Genomic DNA, 18,272 nt, shown 5'->3' with positions numbered 1-18,272 from the left:
AGCTGCACTAGCTAACCTCAATACATCACTCTGTGTGGTACTGTTAACCAGTATAGCTAGTACCCCACAGGCTGGAGCTGCACTAGCTAACCTCAATACATCACTCTGTGTGGTACTGTTAACCAGTATAGCTAGTACCCCACAGGCTGGAGCTGCACTAGCTAACCTCAATACATCACTCTGTGTGGTACTGTTAACCAGTATAGCTAGTACCCCACAGGCTGGAGCTGCACTAGCTAACCTCAATACATCACTCTGTGTGGTACTGTTAACCAGTATAGCTAGTACCCCACAGGCTGGAGCTGCACTAGCTAACCTCAATACATCACTCTGTGTGGTACTGTTAACCAGTATAGCTAGTACCCCACAGGCTGGAGCTACACTAGCTAACCTCAATACATCACTCTGTGTGGTACTGTTAACCAGTATAGCTAGTACCCCACAGGCTGGAGCTACACTAGCTAACCTCAATACATCACTCTGTGTGATACTGTTAACCAGTATAGCTAGTAGTACTCCAACAGGCTGGAGCTGCACTAGCTAACCTCAATACATCACTCTGTGTGATACTGTTAACCAGTATAGCTAGTACCCCACAGGCTGGAGCTGCACTAGCTAACCTCAATACATCACTCTGTTCTGTGTGAAACATACTGTATGTACTGTACTGTATGCCCCACTTCTAGTGGAGCCACCGTGTCAATGACACGCTGCACACCTCATCAATGACACGCTGCACACCTCATCACAAAACAAGCTTTTCCCCAAAAATGTGTCATATGCTTATTTGAAAATGTAAGCCATTATTCTGCACTGCATGGATATGGGGAGAGAGGTAAGAAGACAGAGAGAGAGGGCAGAGAGGGGATGCACTGAGCTGGATTCAGATGTAAGAAGACAGAGAGAGAGGGCAGAGAGGGGATGGGGAGAGAGGTAAGAAGACAGAGAGAGAGGGCAGAGAGGGCAGAGAGGGGATGCACTGAGCTGGATTCAGAGAGAGGGCAGAGAGGGGATGCACTGAGCTGGATTCAGAGAGAGGGCAGAGAGGGGATGCACTGAGCTGGATTCAGAGAGAGGGCAGAGAGGGGATGAGAGGGCAGAGGGGGGATGCACTGAGCTGGATTCAGAGCTTTAGACTCCACAGTTAAATGGACACTGAGCTTGTTATAGTGCGTGTAGTCATTAGTACTACAGCAGAGCAGTGGAAGTCACTATGTCATTGCTTGTCAGGAAGAAACGTTCTGTGTTTTTTTAGCTCCATTACGGAGCTATGTCCGTCCGTATGTCCGTATGTGTCATGGTCTGCAGACCATGTCTCCCTGTCAGCCACTCCCACTCTCCATTCCTACCCTCAGTCATTGTCACACAGCTGTTCCCACTCCATCCCCAGCCCAGCCATGCCCACAATACAAACCTGTGAACACTTCCACAATCAACCTGCTCACTATAAGACTGGACTCATCCCACACTCACACTGTCAGAACATAATCCATTGTCCGGTGCTCCATGTTGGTGTTTTCCTGTGATCGACTGTACCTGGATTTGTCTTGTTCTCGTAAGGTCTTTGACTTCCTATGTTTTGTGCTTTTGGTTAGTTTGACCTTTTTGGACTTCCTAGTTTCCCCCTTTGTATTTTTGAACAGTTTGGCTCTCCTGAGTTACTTCTTGCAAGTTGCATTTTTTACTTTGCTTGTAAACTAAGCTGCCTTCTGCTTTAATACATTGTTTTTGAAACTACTCTGATCTGCATTTGGGTTCAGTCATTCTGCCACCGTGACAGTATGTCTGTATGTCCGTATGTATGTCTCTATGTCTGTATGTCTGAGCACGGAAAGCTGCAATACCTGTTGCGGGGACCCCCCGGGGACCCCCACATGGTACAGTTGCACCGCTCACTTCACACAGGTGTGATTTTTGTTAACTAACGGCGTCGCACAAAAGCATCACATTTATATTTATCCGAACGCCTCTACACAAAATGTCAAGATAAAAAAATATATATATTTATATATAATTTCTGACCGGTTTATCCTGTATCTTTTACTCACTCTACCTCTATCCTTTCATGGAAAAAAACAAATGTTGGAGCACAAAACAAAAATAACTAGAAAAAGTGCCCTTCTGGGCACAGGTCTCCACCAGGAGGATATGTGTGTGATGTTTGGCAAAATGTTTAGGAGTAATATTGTGTGTGTGTGTGTGTGTGTGTGTGTGTGTGTGTGTGTGTGTGTGTGTGTGTGTGTGTGTGTGTGTGTGTGTGTGTGTGTGTGTGTGTGTGTGTGTGTGTGTGTGTGTGTGTGTGTGTGTGTGTGTGTGACAACGGCTTGGCCTGTTGTAGCGCCACCATGAGGCTGATTTGAAAACTGTCAAGTGGCATTTCTTCCTCAGCCTAGTGGGGATATGCATGCACAGGTTCACTGCAATCTGACGCTGCGTTGAGTAGTTGTGGCGATTTGTACAAAACGGGTCCAAAGCGGGCTCAAATCAAACAAACCCGTCTTGATCACATGACTATGGAGAGCATGTGTACCGATTTGCGTGAAATTTGGATAACATCTGAAGGAGTAATATTAGAAAATGTGTTTTACATATGTCGGCCTCCTGGTGGCGCTATAAAGAGCAGATGTGAAAAGTTCCAGGCAAAGGTTTTTCCTTGGCCTCTAGGGAGTTGCCATACAAAGTTATCCACAAATCCGTGCAGTTGGAGGTAAAAACACTTTTCTGCCAGTTATAGCGCCACCATGAGGCTGAGTTGAAAATGTTCATGTGGCATTTCTTCCTCGGCCTAGTGGGAATGTGCGTGCGCAATTTCACGGAAATCACACGATGTGTTCATGATTTGCAGCATTTTGTTTGAAACTGAGCACTCCTGCGAACGTTGGAAGCCAATCTTAGCCAATCAGGATGGAGTCTGAGAAATATGAAAGACCCGTTTTGTTGAATAGCTCTAGAGAGACTGTGTACCAATTTGCGTGATGTTTGGACAAAATCTGTAGGTGTACTGTCCAAAAACTTGTTTTGCACAAAACGGCCTCCTGGTGGCGCTATAAGAGGCCGTTCTGGAAATTTTGGGGCAGAGGTTCATCTTTGGCATCCAGGGAGTGTGTGTGCAAAATGTGGCATCGACTGGGTTAACCCGGTCGATGCCAAATTTTGCACACACACTAGAGTTTTTGGACAGTACACCTACAGATTTTGTCCAAACATCACGCAAATTGGTACACAGTCTCTCTAGAGTCATTCAACGAAACGGGTCTTTCATATTTCTCAGACTCCATCCTGATTGGCTAAGATTGGCTTCCAAAGTTCGCAGGAGTGCTCAGTTTCAAACAAAATGCTGCAAATCATGAACACATCGTGTGATTTCCGTTAAATTGTGCACGCACATTCCCACTAGGCCGAGGAAGAAATGCCACATGAACATTTTCAACTCGGCCTCATGGTGGTGCTATAACTGGCCGAAAAGTGTTTTACCTCTAACTGCACAGATCTGTGGATAACTTTGTATGCCAACTCCCTAGAGGCCAAGGAAAAACCTTTGCCTGGAATTTTTCACATCTGCTCTTTATAGCGCCATCAGGAGGCCGACATATGTAAAACACATTTTCTAATATTACTCCTTCAGATTTTATCCAAATTTCACGCAAATCGGTACACATGCTCTCCACAGTCATCTGATCAAGACGGGTTTGTTTGATTTCTCATAATCCACCCTCATTGGCTACGATTGGCTTCTAAACTTTTCAGGAGTAGCCCGCTTTGTACCCGTTTTGTACAAATCGCCACAACTACTCAACGCAGCGTCCGATTGTGGTGAAACTGTGCATGCATATTCCCACTAGGCTTTGGAAGAAATGCCACTTGACCGTTTTCAAATCAGCCTCATGGTGGCGCTACAACAGGCCAAGCCGCGACACACACACACACACACACACACACACACACACACACACACACACACACACACACACACACACACACACACACACACACACACACACACACACACACACACACACACACACACACGGCACTTTTTCTAGTTTCCCCTTTTGATGTGTCCAAATTCCAATACACACAATCTCTGCCACTCGCTCAGTCACACTCGGTCACTCCACCGACCACCAGCATGGCGTTGTTACGGTGAAATCGGTGACCTGCATGCCGAAATATGTGACCATCTTGTGGACTTCACATAACTTACATGGAGGTCTTATATATATATATATATATACACGTGGCCTAAATACCGCTATAGGATGACCTCTGCTTATATAAACAAACCACAATGATTTACGTTCGGACACTGACGTTATGTGATTGTCTACACGATTGTGACATTTCAGCAGGTTTCCAATTTCACCGTAACACAGACATATTGGAGTGACGATTGGCCGAGATTTGGGGTATTGGAATTCAGCAAAGTTGACTCTTGACTTGCGAACCGTCAGCCATGCAGGTGAAGCTGAATTTCACATGGGATTAATACATTCTTCGTCTTCTACCTATAGTTGCGCAGAGCGGCCGGCGGTGCATGACAATGGTGTAAAGTAACTAAGAACAAGTAAGACGCGCGAACGCGGGAAGCGAACGCAGCTCGTAAATTGCAATAACAATTAGAACATTTTTTTCCCCTTTTTTTTAACGTTTTCTACTGTGTGTGTGTGTGTGTGTGTGTGTGTGTGTGTGTGTGTGTGTGTGTGTGTGTGTGTGTGTGTGTGTGTGTGTGTGTGTGTGTGTGTGTGTGCGTGCGTGCGTGTATTTTTTGTGTGTGATACAGCTGCGCCCTCTGGTGGCGGGTGGGTGGTGTTACAGCGTGACAGACAGACAGACAGACAGTTCTGCCTAGGTTACATAGTAATGGCTCACTGGCGTTCGCAATAATGCATTAAAGTACTGTACTTAACCCATTTTGGGCGGGAACCCCTTTTGGTGTTTCAAGCATTCTGTTATACTTTGGCTATTTTTGAAAAATCGTAAAAATGCGGCACAAATCTTTGAATAGGTATATATTCTTTCAGAGGGAACGTTTATTTTATTTCGACGTCAGGCCTAAATGGGTTAAGTAAACTTTTGAGGTATTTGTACTTTACTAATGTATTTGTATTTCTAATTTCCAATACTTTTACTCCACTACAGTTACTTTGTAGATTTTGATTATTATTACAAAACATGCAGTAACCACTTTGGCCCAATATACAGTACATTTCGGGGCATTTGAAAATAGCCATTGTAAGCTTGTAGACTTTCTATTTTCTAAAAAAGTCACAATTTACTAAACGCATACTGTATCATGACGATTAAAAAAAACCCTTTAAACTCGCGATTGAAAACATAAAGGGCCCTACTTTCGCCCGTGCCTTACCCCTTATCCCTGAACTTCTTTGCCTTTTTTGTTTTACTATATTAAGTACAGTTCGATTCCAATACTTTTGAACTTTTGCTCAAGTATACATTTTGAATTCCAGACTTTTACTTCTAAAAGTCCGTATTGAAACTTTTACTGAGGTAAATTAAGTGCTTCTTCCACCAGTGATTCCTCATGCAGGGTTCAGGTCCACCTTCCTTCATCTCAAAGCTATCGGAGCAGAGCAGTCAGCAGAGCAGTCAGCGGTGCGTGGCGTGACGCGTGCAGCTTTCTATCGGCGCAGAGCAGTCAGCGGTGCGTGGCGTGATGCGTGCAGCTATCGGCGCAGAGCAGTCAGCGGTGCGTGGCGTGATGCGTGCAGCTATCGGCGCAGAGCAGTCAGCGGTGCGTGGCGTGATGCGTGCAGCTATCGGCGCAGAGCAGTCAGCGGTGCGTGGTGTGATCGTGCAGCTATCGGCGCAGAGCAGTCAGCGGTGCGTGGCGTGATGCGTGCAGCTATCGGCGCAGAGCAGTCAGCGGTGCGTGGCGTGATGCGTGCAGCTATCGGCGCAGAGCAGTCAGCGGTGCGTGGCGTGATGCGTGCAGCTATCGGCGCAGAGCAGTCAGCGGTGCGTGGCGTGATGCGTGCAGCTATCGGCGCAGAGCAGTCAGCGGTGCGTGGCGTGATGCGTGCAGCTTTCTATCGGCGCAGAGCAGTCAGCGGTGCGTGGCGTGAAGCTATCGGCGCAGAGCAGTCAGCGGTGCGTGGCGTGATGCTATCGGCGCAGAGCAGTCAGCGGTGCGTGGCGTGATGCGTGCAGCTTTCTATCGGCGCAGAGCAGTCAGCGGTGCGTGGCGTGATGCTATCGGCGCAGAGCAGTCAGCGGTGCGTGGCGTGAAGCTATCGGCGCAGAGCAGTCAGCGGTGCGTGGCGTGATGCGTGCAGCTATCGGCGCAGAGCAGTCAGCGGTGCGTGGCGTGATGCGTGCAGCTATCGGCGCAGAGCAGTCAGCGGTGCGTGGCGTGATGCTATCGGCACAGAGCAGTCAGCGGTGCGTGGCGTGAAGCTATCGGCGCAGAGCAGTCAGCGGTGCGTGGCGTGACGCGTGCAGCTTTCTCAACCTACCTCGGAACCACTTGGAGTCGTGTTTGACGGTGCGCAGGGCGGGGCTGTCGCCCAGGCTGCGATAGATCACTGCGTCGATGGCCAGGAAGTCTGTCACTGTGCCCGTAAAGAGACTGCCATCTGAGAGAGAGAGAGGGGGAGAGAGAGAGGGAGAGGGAGAGGGGGAGTGAGAGAGAGAGGGAGAGGGGGAGTAAGAGAGAGAGAGAGAGAGAGGAGAGAGAGAGAGAGAGAGAGAGAGAGAGAGAGAGAGGGGGGGAGTGAGAGAGAGAGAGAGAGAGGGGGAGTGAGAGAGAGAGGGAGAGGGGGAGTAAGAGAGAGAGAGAGGAGAGAGAGAGAGAGAGAGAGAGAGAGAGAGGGGGGGAGTGAGAGAGAGAGAGAGAGAGGGGGAGTGAGAGAGAGAGAGAGAGAGAGAGAGAGAGAGAGGGAGAGGGAGAGGGAGAGGGAGAGTGAGAGAGAGAGGGAGAGGGGGAGTAAGAGAGAGAGAGAGAGAGAGAGAGAGAGAGACACAGACAGACAGACAGACAGACAGACAGACAGACGGAAGAGAGACAGATTGATGAAGAAGAGAAGACACAGATGGAGAGATAGCACAAGGTCAGGGAGATTAAAAGCGAACAAGCAATGCTTTGCAGTGAGAGCTCTGAATGTACAATGAATGGTAAAGGTAAACCCAAGGAGACACATGGGAGTGTGTGTGTGCGACTGTGCGCGCGTGCATGCGTGCGTGCGTGCGTGCGTGTATCTGCCCAGAAGGCCTGACAACTGGACTTTTGTTGGCTAGACCTCACTCTCGCAGCAACTAATATGGACATCATAATAAGTAAAACCAGGGCTTATATAGACACCATATGTAAAACCAGGGCTTATATAGACACCATATGTAAAACCAGGGCTTATATAGACACCATATGTAAAACCAGGGCTGATATAGACACCATATAAAACCAGGGCTGATATAGACATCATAAGTAAAACCAGGGCTTATATAGACATCATATAAAACCAGGGCTGATATAGATTATCATTCTAAGTAAAACCAGGGCTGAGGAGTGGCCGTCCCACCTGCGAACAGAGCCACGTTGGCGTGCCGTGGGTCGTACGGGCATCGTGCCATGCCACTGACGGGCTCCGACACCATCTCCAGTGTGTCCCTCTGCAAAGACAACGGCACAGGATTGTGTAAGAGATGAGATGGCACCATTGTGGTATTTTAAGAAAATACATCCTTTTTTTTACATTTTCTACTATCAAATAGTTTTTTTTATTTTTTATGTTTACATAATCATGTTTCACCTCATGTTTCACAGACTTGGAGCTCTGGTAGAGCAACTACACGAGCCTCAACAAAATGGTGAGTGCACTGTTCCCAAGTGTAAGAACTCAGTAGGGACAGGACTCTGCCTTCTCAGTAGAACTCAGTAGGGACAGGACTCTGCCTTCTCAGTAGAACTCAGTAGGGACAGGACTCTGCCTTCTCAGTAGAACTCGGTAGGGACAGGACTCTGCCTTCTCAGTAGAACTCTGTAGGGACAGGACTCTGCCTTCTCAGTAGAACTCAGTAGGGACAGGACTCTGCCTTCTCAGTAGAACTCAGTAGGGACAGGACTCTGCCTTCTCAGTAGAACTCAGTAGGGACAGGACTCTAGGCCTTCTCAGTAGAACTCAGTAGGGACAGGACTCTGCCTTCTCAGTAGAACTCAGTAGGGACAGGACTCTGCCTTCTCAGTAGAACTCAGTAGGGACAGGACTCTGCCTTCTCAGTAGAACTCAGTAGGGACAGGACTCTGCCTTCTCAGTAGAACTCAGTAGGGACAGGACTCTGCCTTCTCAGTAGAACTCAGTAGGGACAGGACTCTGCCTTCTCAGTAGAACTCAGTAGGGACAGGACTCTGCCTTCTCAGTAGAACTCAGTAGGGACAGGACTCTGCCTTCTCAGTAGAACTCAGTAGGGACAGGACTCTGCCTTCTCAGTAGAACTCAGTAGGGACAGGACTCTGCCTTCTCAGTAGAACTCAGTAGGGACAGGACTCTAGGCCTTCTCAGTAGAACTCAGTAGGGACAGGACTCTGCCTTCTCAGTAGAACTCAGTAGGGACAGGACTCTGCCTTCTCAGTAGAACTCAGTAGGGACAGGACTCTGCCTTCTCAGTAGAACTCAGTAGGGACAGGACTCTGCCTTCTCAGTAGAACTCAGTAGGGACAGGACTCTGCCTTCTCAGTAAAAGGGCAAACCTTTGCAACTCTTTGCCTGCGGTTCTAAAACTAGAGACGGATGGTGATGCGTTTAAAGGGTAAGAGCACTTTTTTTAGAGGTTTGGGTGGTTTTCTTACCTTATTATGGGCAAACTAGTCCATTCCATGAGTTATTTCGCTCCGTTGTGTTGTTTATTAGCAATTTAAGAAATGCAAAATAGGGTCCATTGACTTCCATTGTAACGGGGAAACAGCTCTCAAAGTCACTCTTTTAGCACATAAACGAACGCAACAAAAGCTGATTCTGACCGTTTATGACATCAGGAAAACTCATGCGGTTTTATTTTTAACACTTTGATTGCTACAGAATCTACCCAGGCCTATTCTGATGTTGCTACCGTTTAACATTGCACGAAGGCCTTGTTCGGGGGCCCACAGCAAAATGTTCTCTTATAGCGAGAATCACATGCATACATCAAAAGAAAGCTGAACTTGTCCATTTCAATTTTAAAAATACATTTTGATTTTACCATGTTCCATTCTGGAGATATTGACCTTTTTGCAACACCTGCTTTTGCCTGGAAGTGGTTCTCTTGAACAGTGAGCAGAGTTATGGATGGTTTAAAGTCAGAGACATTGACAGGCAGATATAAAAATAAACACAATAAATATGCTATACATCCTATACACCGAATGAAAGCCCTGAATGTGTACTTTTACGAGGAAAAGAGTAAACATTGATCCCATGTACAGTTTGTACATAAATTGGTTACTGAATGCACCTTGCGCCCACCAGATATAACTGCAGAGAAGACATGGACCCGAACTCAAGATTCACAAAATAAGGCCTATTGCGACATATAAATACTATATACCGTATGAAACAGAAGACTCTCTGCTTTCATAAGAAAAAAATCACACCCGTGTGAACTGAGTGGTGTAAGGTTTTATATAGCATGATCAGCTGTGGTCTGACGTAATGTCTGACGTAATGAAATAAGGTAAGGTATTATGTAGCCTGATCAGCTCTGATCTGACGTAATGAAATCACACCTGGATGTGATTTCACAACTGGCTGTTTTTGCGCAGAGAAAATGACCACGGTTGCTACGGTCATCCAGTTCACCCGGGTGTGATTTAATTACGTCAGAAATTATTTTGAACATAGCAACCATGGTCATTTTTTTATGCACACAAAAGCCAGTTGTAGGAGTGGTTTACACCACTCAAAAACTTCTACTGTAGTAATAATAAAAATCACACCTTTGTGAAGTGAGTGGTGCAACTCTGTCCCATATTCTGTTCTCTGCTTATTCAATACAGCTCGCTATATACGGACTGAGGCAGAAAGTCATGTAAACCTTTTATTTACAGTTTGGTCTGTAAACTTCTACTGCAATAATAAAAATCTCACCCCTGTGAAGTGAGCGGTGCAACTGTTCTGTACTTATTCACTACAGCTCGCTATATACGGACTGAGACAGAAAGTCATGTAAACCTTTTATTTCCAGTTTGGTCTGTAAACTTCTACTGTAATAATAATAATTGTTCTATGTGTACTATGTGCCTTTTTACTGTGTTTTTGTGTTTCATGTTACCCAGTGGCGTGCACAGACATTTAGAGGGGCAGGTGCTCAAGTGAAAAAGGGCACCTTGTGCAGCGAGTGGAATAATAATTGATCAATGTCACCATGGTCCACATACTGTACAGTGTACAAAAAAAAGGGCACATTGCCAAAAGGGCAGGGGGTGCTCTAGCACCCCCTAGTGTCTATCTGTGCACGCCACTGATGTTACCTGCCTGTGTTATGCCTTGCTGTAAACCAAATCGCCCCACGGGGACAAACAAATAAATGAACCTGAACCTGAATCAAATCAACTGTGCTCACATATATAGTTTCTGACTGGTTACCCGAATGATTATGTTTACTTTTGTTTTGTCTCACAAGTTAATGATGTTAAATATTACTTTTTTGTTTTGAACAAAACAGTAACTCTCCAACGGAAAGAAATCCAATGTGTTCCGGGGGTTTTCTAAGCATTTCTGAGAATTTCAGTCGATACTGTATGTATTCTTACTCTTTGGAAACTGTGCACCTTTCTCTCTCTCTGTATGAGTTTGAAAGGGGAATTTTTTTAGGCGCCTGACACATATAAAAGACAGCAGCTGGGAGTCACGTGGTTTGACGAGACAAGCTTGCTCCATGGCTGTCTTCTGCCCTCCTCCTCCCCATGGAGCAAGCAGGGAACAAGGTTGTCTCGTCAAACCCATGTGACTCCCATTGAAAATGAATTGCGAGCCGTGCGACACAGGAGACACCGAGGAAACAGCTGTCTTTCAGGTGTGTTAGGCGCCTTATGACTCGACAGACAGACAGACAGACAGACAGACAGACAGACAGACAGACAGACAGATATACCCACAGTGTAGTTGGCACACAGGGGGTTGAAGGCGTTGGTTCCGCAGACAAACAGGCCGTCGTGCTGGCTCAGTAAGACCTTGATGAAGTTTCGGCATTCTCCCTACGAACCAAAACAAATCAAAACATCAGCTCTGAAGCACAGAGGATTAGAAGAGGACGACAACAATACAAGCACAAGGTCGGCGCTGATAGAGAAGACTGCTTATTTATACCGCTGTGAATCAAAGACACAACAACATTATTTGCTAATATCACCCACGTCTTTATACCTGGGAACCTGTGATGTGACATTGATTCTGATTATTTTGTTCACAAGCTCTTGTCAATACTTTTCATTGCGGTTAAATGGAAAATGGTGCATTTATAAATCGCTTTTATCCAAAGCGCTTTACATAGATTGTGCATTACATTCACCCATTCACACACATTAATTCATGCACCGATGGCGGAACCTGCACATCGGGAGCAATTAGGGGTTCAGAGTCTTGCTCAAGGACACTTTGACACTAACTCTGGGGGACGGTGGGATCGAAGTGGGTTCTCACGGTTCCCATCCAGCTGTTCAACCGGCCCCTCTACCACTGAGCCACTGCTACCCCCGCCCCCCGGTTAACTAGCCCCTCTACCCCTGAGCCACTGCTACCCCCGCCCCCCGGTTAACTAGCCCCTCTACCACTGAGCCACTGCTACCCCCGCCCCCCGGTTAACTAGCCCCTCTACCACTGAGCCACTGCTACCCCCGCCCCCCCGGTTAACTAGCCTATTTATAAGATCCAGCGTAGCGATGATAGTTCAGGTAGACACGGAAGACATCGCTGAACCAATATTCTCCAGCGCACCTGCCCCTCTGACCAGAAAGCACACTGGCTAGGCCAGGCTACCTGCCCCTCTGAGCAGAAAGCACACTGGCTAGGCTACCTGCCCCTCTGACCAGAAAGCACACTGGCTAGGCCAGGCTACCTGCCCCTCTGAGCAGAAAGCACACTGGCTAGGCTACCTGCCCCTCTGACCAGAAAGCACACTGGCTAGGCCAGGCTACCTGCCCCTCTGAGCAGAAAGCACACTGGCTAGGCTACCTGCCCCTCTGACCAGAAAGCACACTGGCTAGGCCAGGCTACCTGCCCCTCTGAGCAGAAAGCACACTGGCTAGGCTACCTGCCCCTCTGACCAGAAAGCACACTGGCTAGGCCAGGCTACCTGCCCCTCTGAGCAGAAAGCACAGTGGCTAGGCCAGGCTACCTGCCCCTCTGAGCAGAAAGCACACTGGCTAGGCCAGGCTACCTGCCCCTCTGAGCAGAAAGCACACTGGCCATGGGCCAGGCTACCTGCCCCTCTGAGCAGAAAGCACACTGGCTAGGCCAGGCTACCTGCCCCTCTGAGCAGAAAGCACACTGGCTAGGCCAGGCAACCTGCCCCTCTGACCAGAAAGCACACTGGCTAGGCCAGGCTACCTGCCCCTCTGAGCACAAAGCACACTGGCCATGGGCCAGGCTACCTGCCCCTCTGAGCAGAAAGCACACTGGCTAGGCCAGGCTACCTGCCCCTCTGACCAGAAAGCACACTGGCCATGGGCCAGGCTACCTGCCCCTCTGACCAGAAAGCACACTGGCTAGGCCAGGCCATAGATATATATAAACTCTAGATAGCTCACCCGCGCTGTTGGCCAATGGAGAGCGACGTCGTTACGTGGCGGCCATCTTACCTCAGGCCACATAACATTGTGTCTATGGGGCATGTACTCTTAAATGACCATAACTTGCTACATTTTCAACCGATTTTCAAACGGTTTGTTATAAACGTCAGAGACGTCCGCATACTTATATGCTTTTATACGACGTTCATATAAAAAAAATTAAGCAGATAAGCGTCCTGAATCATAGCCACGTTGACAACGTTTGTAATAAACCAACCCGTTTGTAAATCCGTCAAGATTTGAGCGAGTTATGACTGTTTCTGTTTGAGCTGCCATTGAACATACTGTACTGTAGCCCCGAAGTAAGATGGCTGCCGGGTGAACGACGTCAGAAACTCCGCCTTGAGCCATCTAGACTTTATATATATCTATGGGCCAGGCTACCTGCCCCTCTGACCAGAAAGCACACTGGCTAGGCCAGGCTATTTAGCGTTCAACTCACTCAGCCTTCATTACCATTTACTAACAGTCTTAATCCCAGCCTCCACCTCCCCAGCCTCCTCCTCTACTCGTCCGTCCGTCCGTCCGTCCGTCCGTCCGTCCGTCCGTCCGTCCGTAGTATGTCCCTTCTCTTCTATCTCTCTTAGCTCTCTCTCACCCCCACAAGCCTTTGATTCTCTCTCTCTCTCTCTCTTTCTCTCTCATCCATTCTCGTTTCATCTGTGATATGCCTTTGAAGTGACATCACATGCCGGGTACCCACCGACCCAAAACCCCCACCCCTACCCCCACCCCTTCTATCAGCTGGTGGTGGCTCTCTTTCATTCAACAGTGATCTGGCCAACGGAACGCCACACTTGACCATACTCACAAAGTCACACTTGACCATAATCACATAACATTTGGCTCTCATGTCAAATTTTGCGGTCGGGATGACCGACAAATATTCATTAACTTAATAGCAAAATGGCCGCCGCGTGAATATGGTGAATAGACCGAGACCAGATCAACAAAGCCTGCAAAGGTAACTAATAAAACCAAAACATTAGAATGAGGCGATGGTCCAAAAATGCTTGTGTTTCTCCACTTCAGATCAATAAAGCTTTATGTATGGATATGTGGCTCGCTAAAGGTTTGTCATGGCCATTCATCAGAATGAAATCGATGGGCGATCTAGGAGGAAAAGAATAGGTGACTTCTCATAACAATGGTGTGTGTGCTGAAGAAGAATCTGTTCCCATGGTGTTCTTATGGGTGGCAGGGTGGCAGATATATCATCTAAACTATAGATTGACGGCGTGGATGTATGTATTGCTTGTCTGCTGCAGGCGTCTTCAATGTGTTTCAGGCTAAGGACCCCCTGGCTGAGAGAGAGAGAGAGAGAGAGAGAGCGAGAGAGAGAGAGAGAGAGAGAGAGATGAAGCAGGGACCCCCACTGCATACTGCATACAACTGTGTTGCAGATGCTTTCATAGACTTGTTTGACAGCACATCAGCGTTTTTTTATTTTTTATTTTTGAGGGGCGATAGATATAGCCCCTCCCATGTCCAGCTTTTGGCGTGTGTGTGCACAAACTTTGTCCTAACACAAACATTAAATGCCATTGACAATGAATGTCCAGTTTTTAGTGTTTGTGTAAACATAAACATTGAAGACAAAGGTGAGGACGCAAATTCTGACCGGATATAGAAAGATGGCGGATTTGACATGGCTGCAAAATAGGCTTAATGTACGGTCTGTAGAAACTGATGACATCACTTTATCCATAGTTTACTTTGAGGGTGATGTTTTGCCTCCATTGAAGCCACAATCACCACTGTGTCATAATAGGTGTGTGTGCGCGCGTGCGTGTTTGTGTGTGTGTGTGCGTGCGTCTGTGTGTGTGCGTGCGTCTGTGTGTGTGTGCGTGTGTGTGCGTGTGTGTGTGTGTGTGTGCGAACATTAAAGTGTGAACTGACCTCATGTTTGCCCTTCATTCTGCACACTCGGATGTCATTCTTATTGGATTCCCACGTCCGCTTCTGCCAAAGCAATGATGACAATGACATGACCGTGAGCACAGCTATACATCAGCTCTGTGTGTGTGTGTGTGTGTGTGTGTGTGGCAGAAACAGAGAGAACAAGAGCGAGAAACAGAGACAGACAGACAGACAGACAGACAGACAGACAGACAGACAGACAGACAGACAGACAGACAGACAGACAGACAGACAGGTCTCACCTTGCTGAAGAACATCTCGTCTCCTATCGTGTTGTCCAGCTCTACTCTGTACAGATCATCTCTGTAACACATCAATCATGACGTTACCATGACAGCAGCTATAGTACACTACAGTACAGCATGTACCAGAGGCGCAGCCAGAAATGCGATTCTAGATGGGCCTCGCTATGGCGAGGTGGGCCGGCACGCACGCACGCGGTGGTCACGCACGCGCAAGTGGGGTTAATCGGTTATTTATTTATTTATTTGGCGTATTTCGGTTATATTTCGGGTTATATTGCCCCCAGAGTGACAGCCAGGCAGTTCTTATTTTTACCGGCTTTAGTTAACATTAACAAGACAGACAGACCCGCTGGAACGCTTCAAATACGTCTGTCTCACAGTCACAAACACACACACACAAAATGCAGACTCAAGTGTCACTAAGTAAGAAATCTCTCTCTCTCTTTTTCTCTCTCTCTCTCTCCCCCTTCCCTCTCTCCCTCCCCATCTCTCTCTCTCTCTCTCTCTCGTAGTTGTGGCGTTTAGTGTTTACCCGTCACACACACACACACGACACACACACACACACTCTAGCGTATCTCTTCAAGCTGCAGAAATAAATAGCCTTTGTTTGAAACTAAAGCATCAACGTGGAAAAATCACAAAACAAGCTTCCAATCCATTCCAAATACCTTGTTGCTGACTGCTGAGGCGTCGAAACTTCGGAAGATTTAGAAAAGCATAATCCACAGTATTGTCACCGCGTCCGCGACCTAGTCTATTTTTAGTTTACCCGATTTTTCGGCGTGCTACGGCCCCGGAACGAGAAAAATTAATGGGAAAAAAAGTAAACATCTCCACATGGCTCTGCAGCAGCAGTCTCAGGAAGTGGACGTAACAACTCGCATGATCGCATCCTATAGACTATAGTCTAGGCCAGGGTTCCCCAATAGGCGGCCCGCGGGCCATTTGCGGCCCGCGGAGCGCCCCCTTGCGGCCCGCGGAAGAATGGGGTCCCAGATATAAATGGCATTAAATGGGGGTCAGTAGCCTGTGCATGTCAAACTGGGCATCCTTTTCAAATGGGGTCCTGCCCTGAAAATTCATTTTCAGGGCAAGACCTCGACCTCACGCGTGCGGACTTGGCCCCCAGCCTGGTACCCTAGTCAAAATATGGCCCTCGAGGAAAATTAATTGGGGAACCCTGGTCTAGGCCAAAAACCTGGGTCTTAAAAAGGCTAGTCTAGGCACATTAGTGAAAAAGAACCGACAGCCTGTTTATTCATATTAAGCAAGATGATCATGTAAAAAACACAACAAAAACATATTTACTGAAAGAAAGACATTATGAAACTTATAATGTATTTATATTAAAAAAATAAAATAAAACATTTTTTTTTTCTTTTTGAAAAATTATACCAAACTAAACACAGAGTTATTTTCGAGTTGCACAGCACGGGAGGACCCGGTCATGTGTCAAGTTATTTTCGCTCCGACAGGATCAGAAAACCCAGAGAATTTGCATGAATTGGGGGGCAAAAAGATTAAGTGAAGTTAATTCATCCAAAACCCAGTGTAAAAAAACATCAATGGGAATTTGTGGTGGGAACCCAAGGTGGAGATCGATTGCGAGTTGGCCGACAAAAAGACATAATGGTCCCCCTAGCAGTTCATGCCAGGTAAAGAAGAGGCCGTGTGCGTAACATGCCACTATAAATGGATGCTGCGAAAGTGAAGGATGCTTCCAGCGATGATGATGACAATGCTGGAGGCGGTTGCCGTGGGTTACCTGGCTCCTATGTAGAGCGTGCGGTTGACCTGGAGGACGGTCTGGATGTGCAGCTCCTGTCTCTGAGCCAGACCATGAGCTCTGCCCACGAACACTGGGTACCTCCTCACCACTGAGAGAGAGGGAGACGCACGCACACAAGCACACACGCACACACGCACACACGCACAAACGCACAAACACACAATTTATTCATGTCCACATAACTGAGAGCATACACAGAAACAAATAAGCGACAGGTAAGGTTACATTCAGTCACTCATCTTTATACTGTATGGGTATAAAGTAAGAGCGTCTCCGCCTTATGTGGCTCTGCTACCAATTACGACAAAGACAGCACAGTATTTTGCCAGACGTTTTGGGCATCCTGCAAGTTGTTGAAATACTGTTGAAATATGCCCTAGGCTGCCAAATATATATATATTAAAAAGAAAATAGTCTGCACCCATTAGCCCAGTTCTGAGATGGTTTATTTGTTTATTTGTTTATTTTAGATCCCCATTAGTCACTGCCTCAGCAGAGACTATTCTTCCTGGGGTCAAATTACAATAAAAAAACGTTTACAATACATTAAAATAAATACAAAATTTAGCAATACAAAAAATAGCAAAACATTTTAAGCAAACATTTTTAAATAACAATTAAAGAGCAAATAGCCTACCCTATACAGTATGCACATTCATGTACATACCAAGGACAGAAACAGTCCCAGGCCTCAACGGTCTCTAATACAGACACCTCATCAACCACTAGAACAGGGGTTCTCAACGTTTTTGGCCGGGGACCCCCGGAAATGCTTTGGCAATGTCTCGGGACCCCCGCCCCCTCCCGACCCCCAATATAAATTGACTGCTACAATAACCTTAAACCATTTTGGGCGGGAACCCCTTTTGGTGTTTTAAGCAATATGTTATAATTTAGCTAATGAAAAATAGCAGATCTACAAGCTCATAGCGTGCCACCGAGTGGCGTGCTATGAGCTTGTAGGTCTGCTATTTTTGAAAAATCGTGAAAATAAAGATTTAAAAAAAAATCTTTTTTTTTTAAAAAATAATTTGGGGACCCCCTAAAATATTTTGGCGACCCCCCGAGGGGTCGCGACCCACGGGTTGAGAACCCCTGCACTAGAACACCTGGTGTATTATCTGTCTGTCTGTCAGGGTTGTTATTATCAGAGATGAATCATGGATGGAATTACACAGGAATGTTTGTCTCTCTCTCTCTCTCTCTCTCTCTCGCACACACACACACACACACACACACACACACACACACACACACACACACACACACACACACACACACACACACACACACACACACACACACACACACACACACACACACACACACACACACACACACACACACACACACACACACACACACACTTGATTCATTGATTGAATACTACTATTATATTGGCAGAAATAAACAGTGAACAGTAGAGGGGGTCGAGTCCGAGACTGACGGTAAATGGTAAATGGTGCATTTATATAGCGCCTTTATCCAAGGCGCTTTACATAGATTGTGCATTACATTCACCCATTCACACACA

General features: G+C 46.9%; 1 protein-coding gene across 1 annotated transcript in view; it reads right to left on the bottom strand.

The window, feature by feature from the left end:
• Window positions 1–18,272, bottom strand: part of LOC306942711 (semaphorin-6B-like) — a gene marked incomplete at its 3' end in the record, with an annotated part of 140,327 nt that overhangs the window by 34,672 nt on the left and 87,383 nt on the right. Inside the window, exons 3-8 of the mRNA XM_079528727.1 lie at window positions 16,715–16,826; window positions 14,944–15,004; window positions 14,681–14,743; window positions 11,090–11,188; window positions 7,536–7,626; window positions 6,474–6,593 (exon numbers count right to left, since the gene is read on the bottom strand). Coding sequence (XP_079384853.1) covers window positions 6,474–6,593; window positions 7,536–7,626; window positions 11,090–11,188; window positions 14,681–14,743; window positions 14,944–15,004; window positions 16,715–16,826 — 546 coding nt within the window. The remainder of the gene's footprint in view (window positions 1–6,473; window positions 6,594–7,535; window positions 7,627–11,089; window positions 11,189–14,680; window positions 14,744–14,943; window positions 15,005–16,714; window positions 16,827–18,272) is intronic.

Source organism: Electrona antarctica (genome assembly GCF_951216825.1).
Source record: "Electrona antarctica genome assembly, chromosome: 1".
NCBI classification, from domain to species: Eukaryota; Metazoa; Chordata; class Actinopteri; order Myctophiformes; family Myctophidae; genus Electrona; species Electrona antarctica.
The sequence above is the reverse complement of the archived record's forward strand: the minus strand, read 5'-3'. Positions and strand labels throughout refer to the sequence as shown.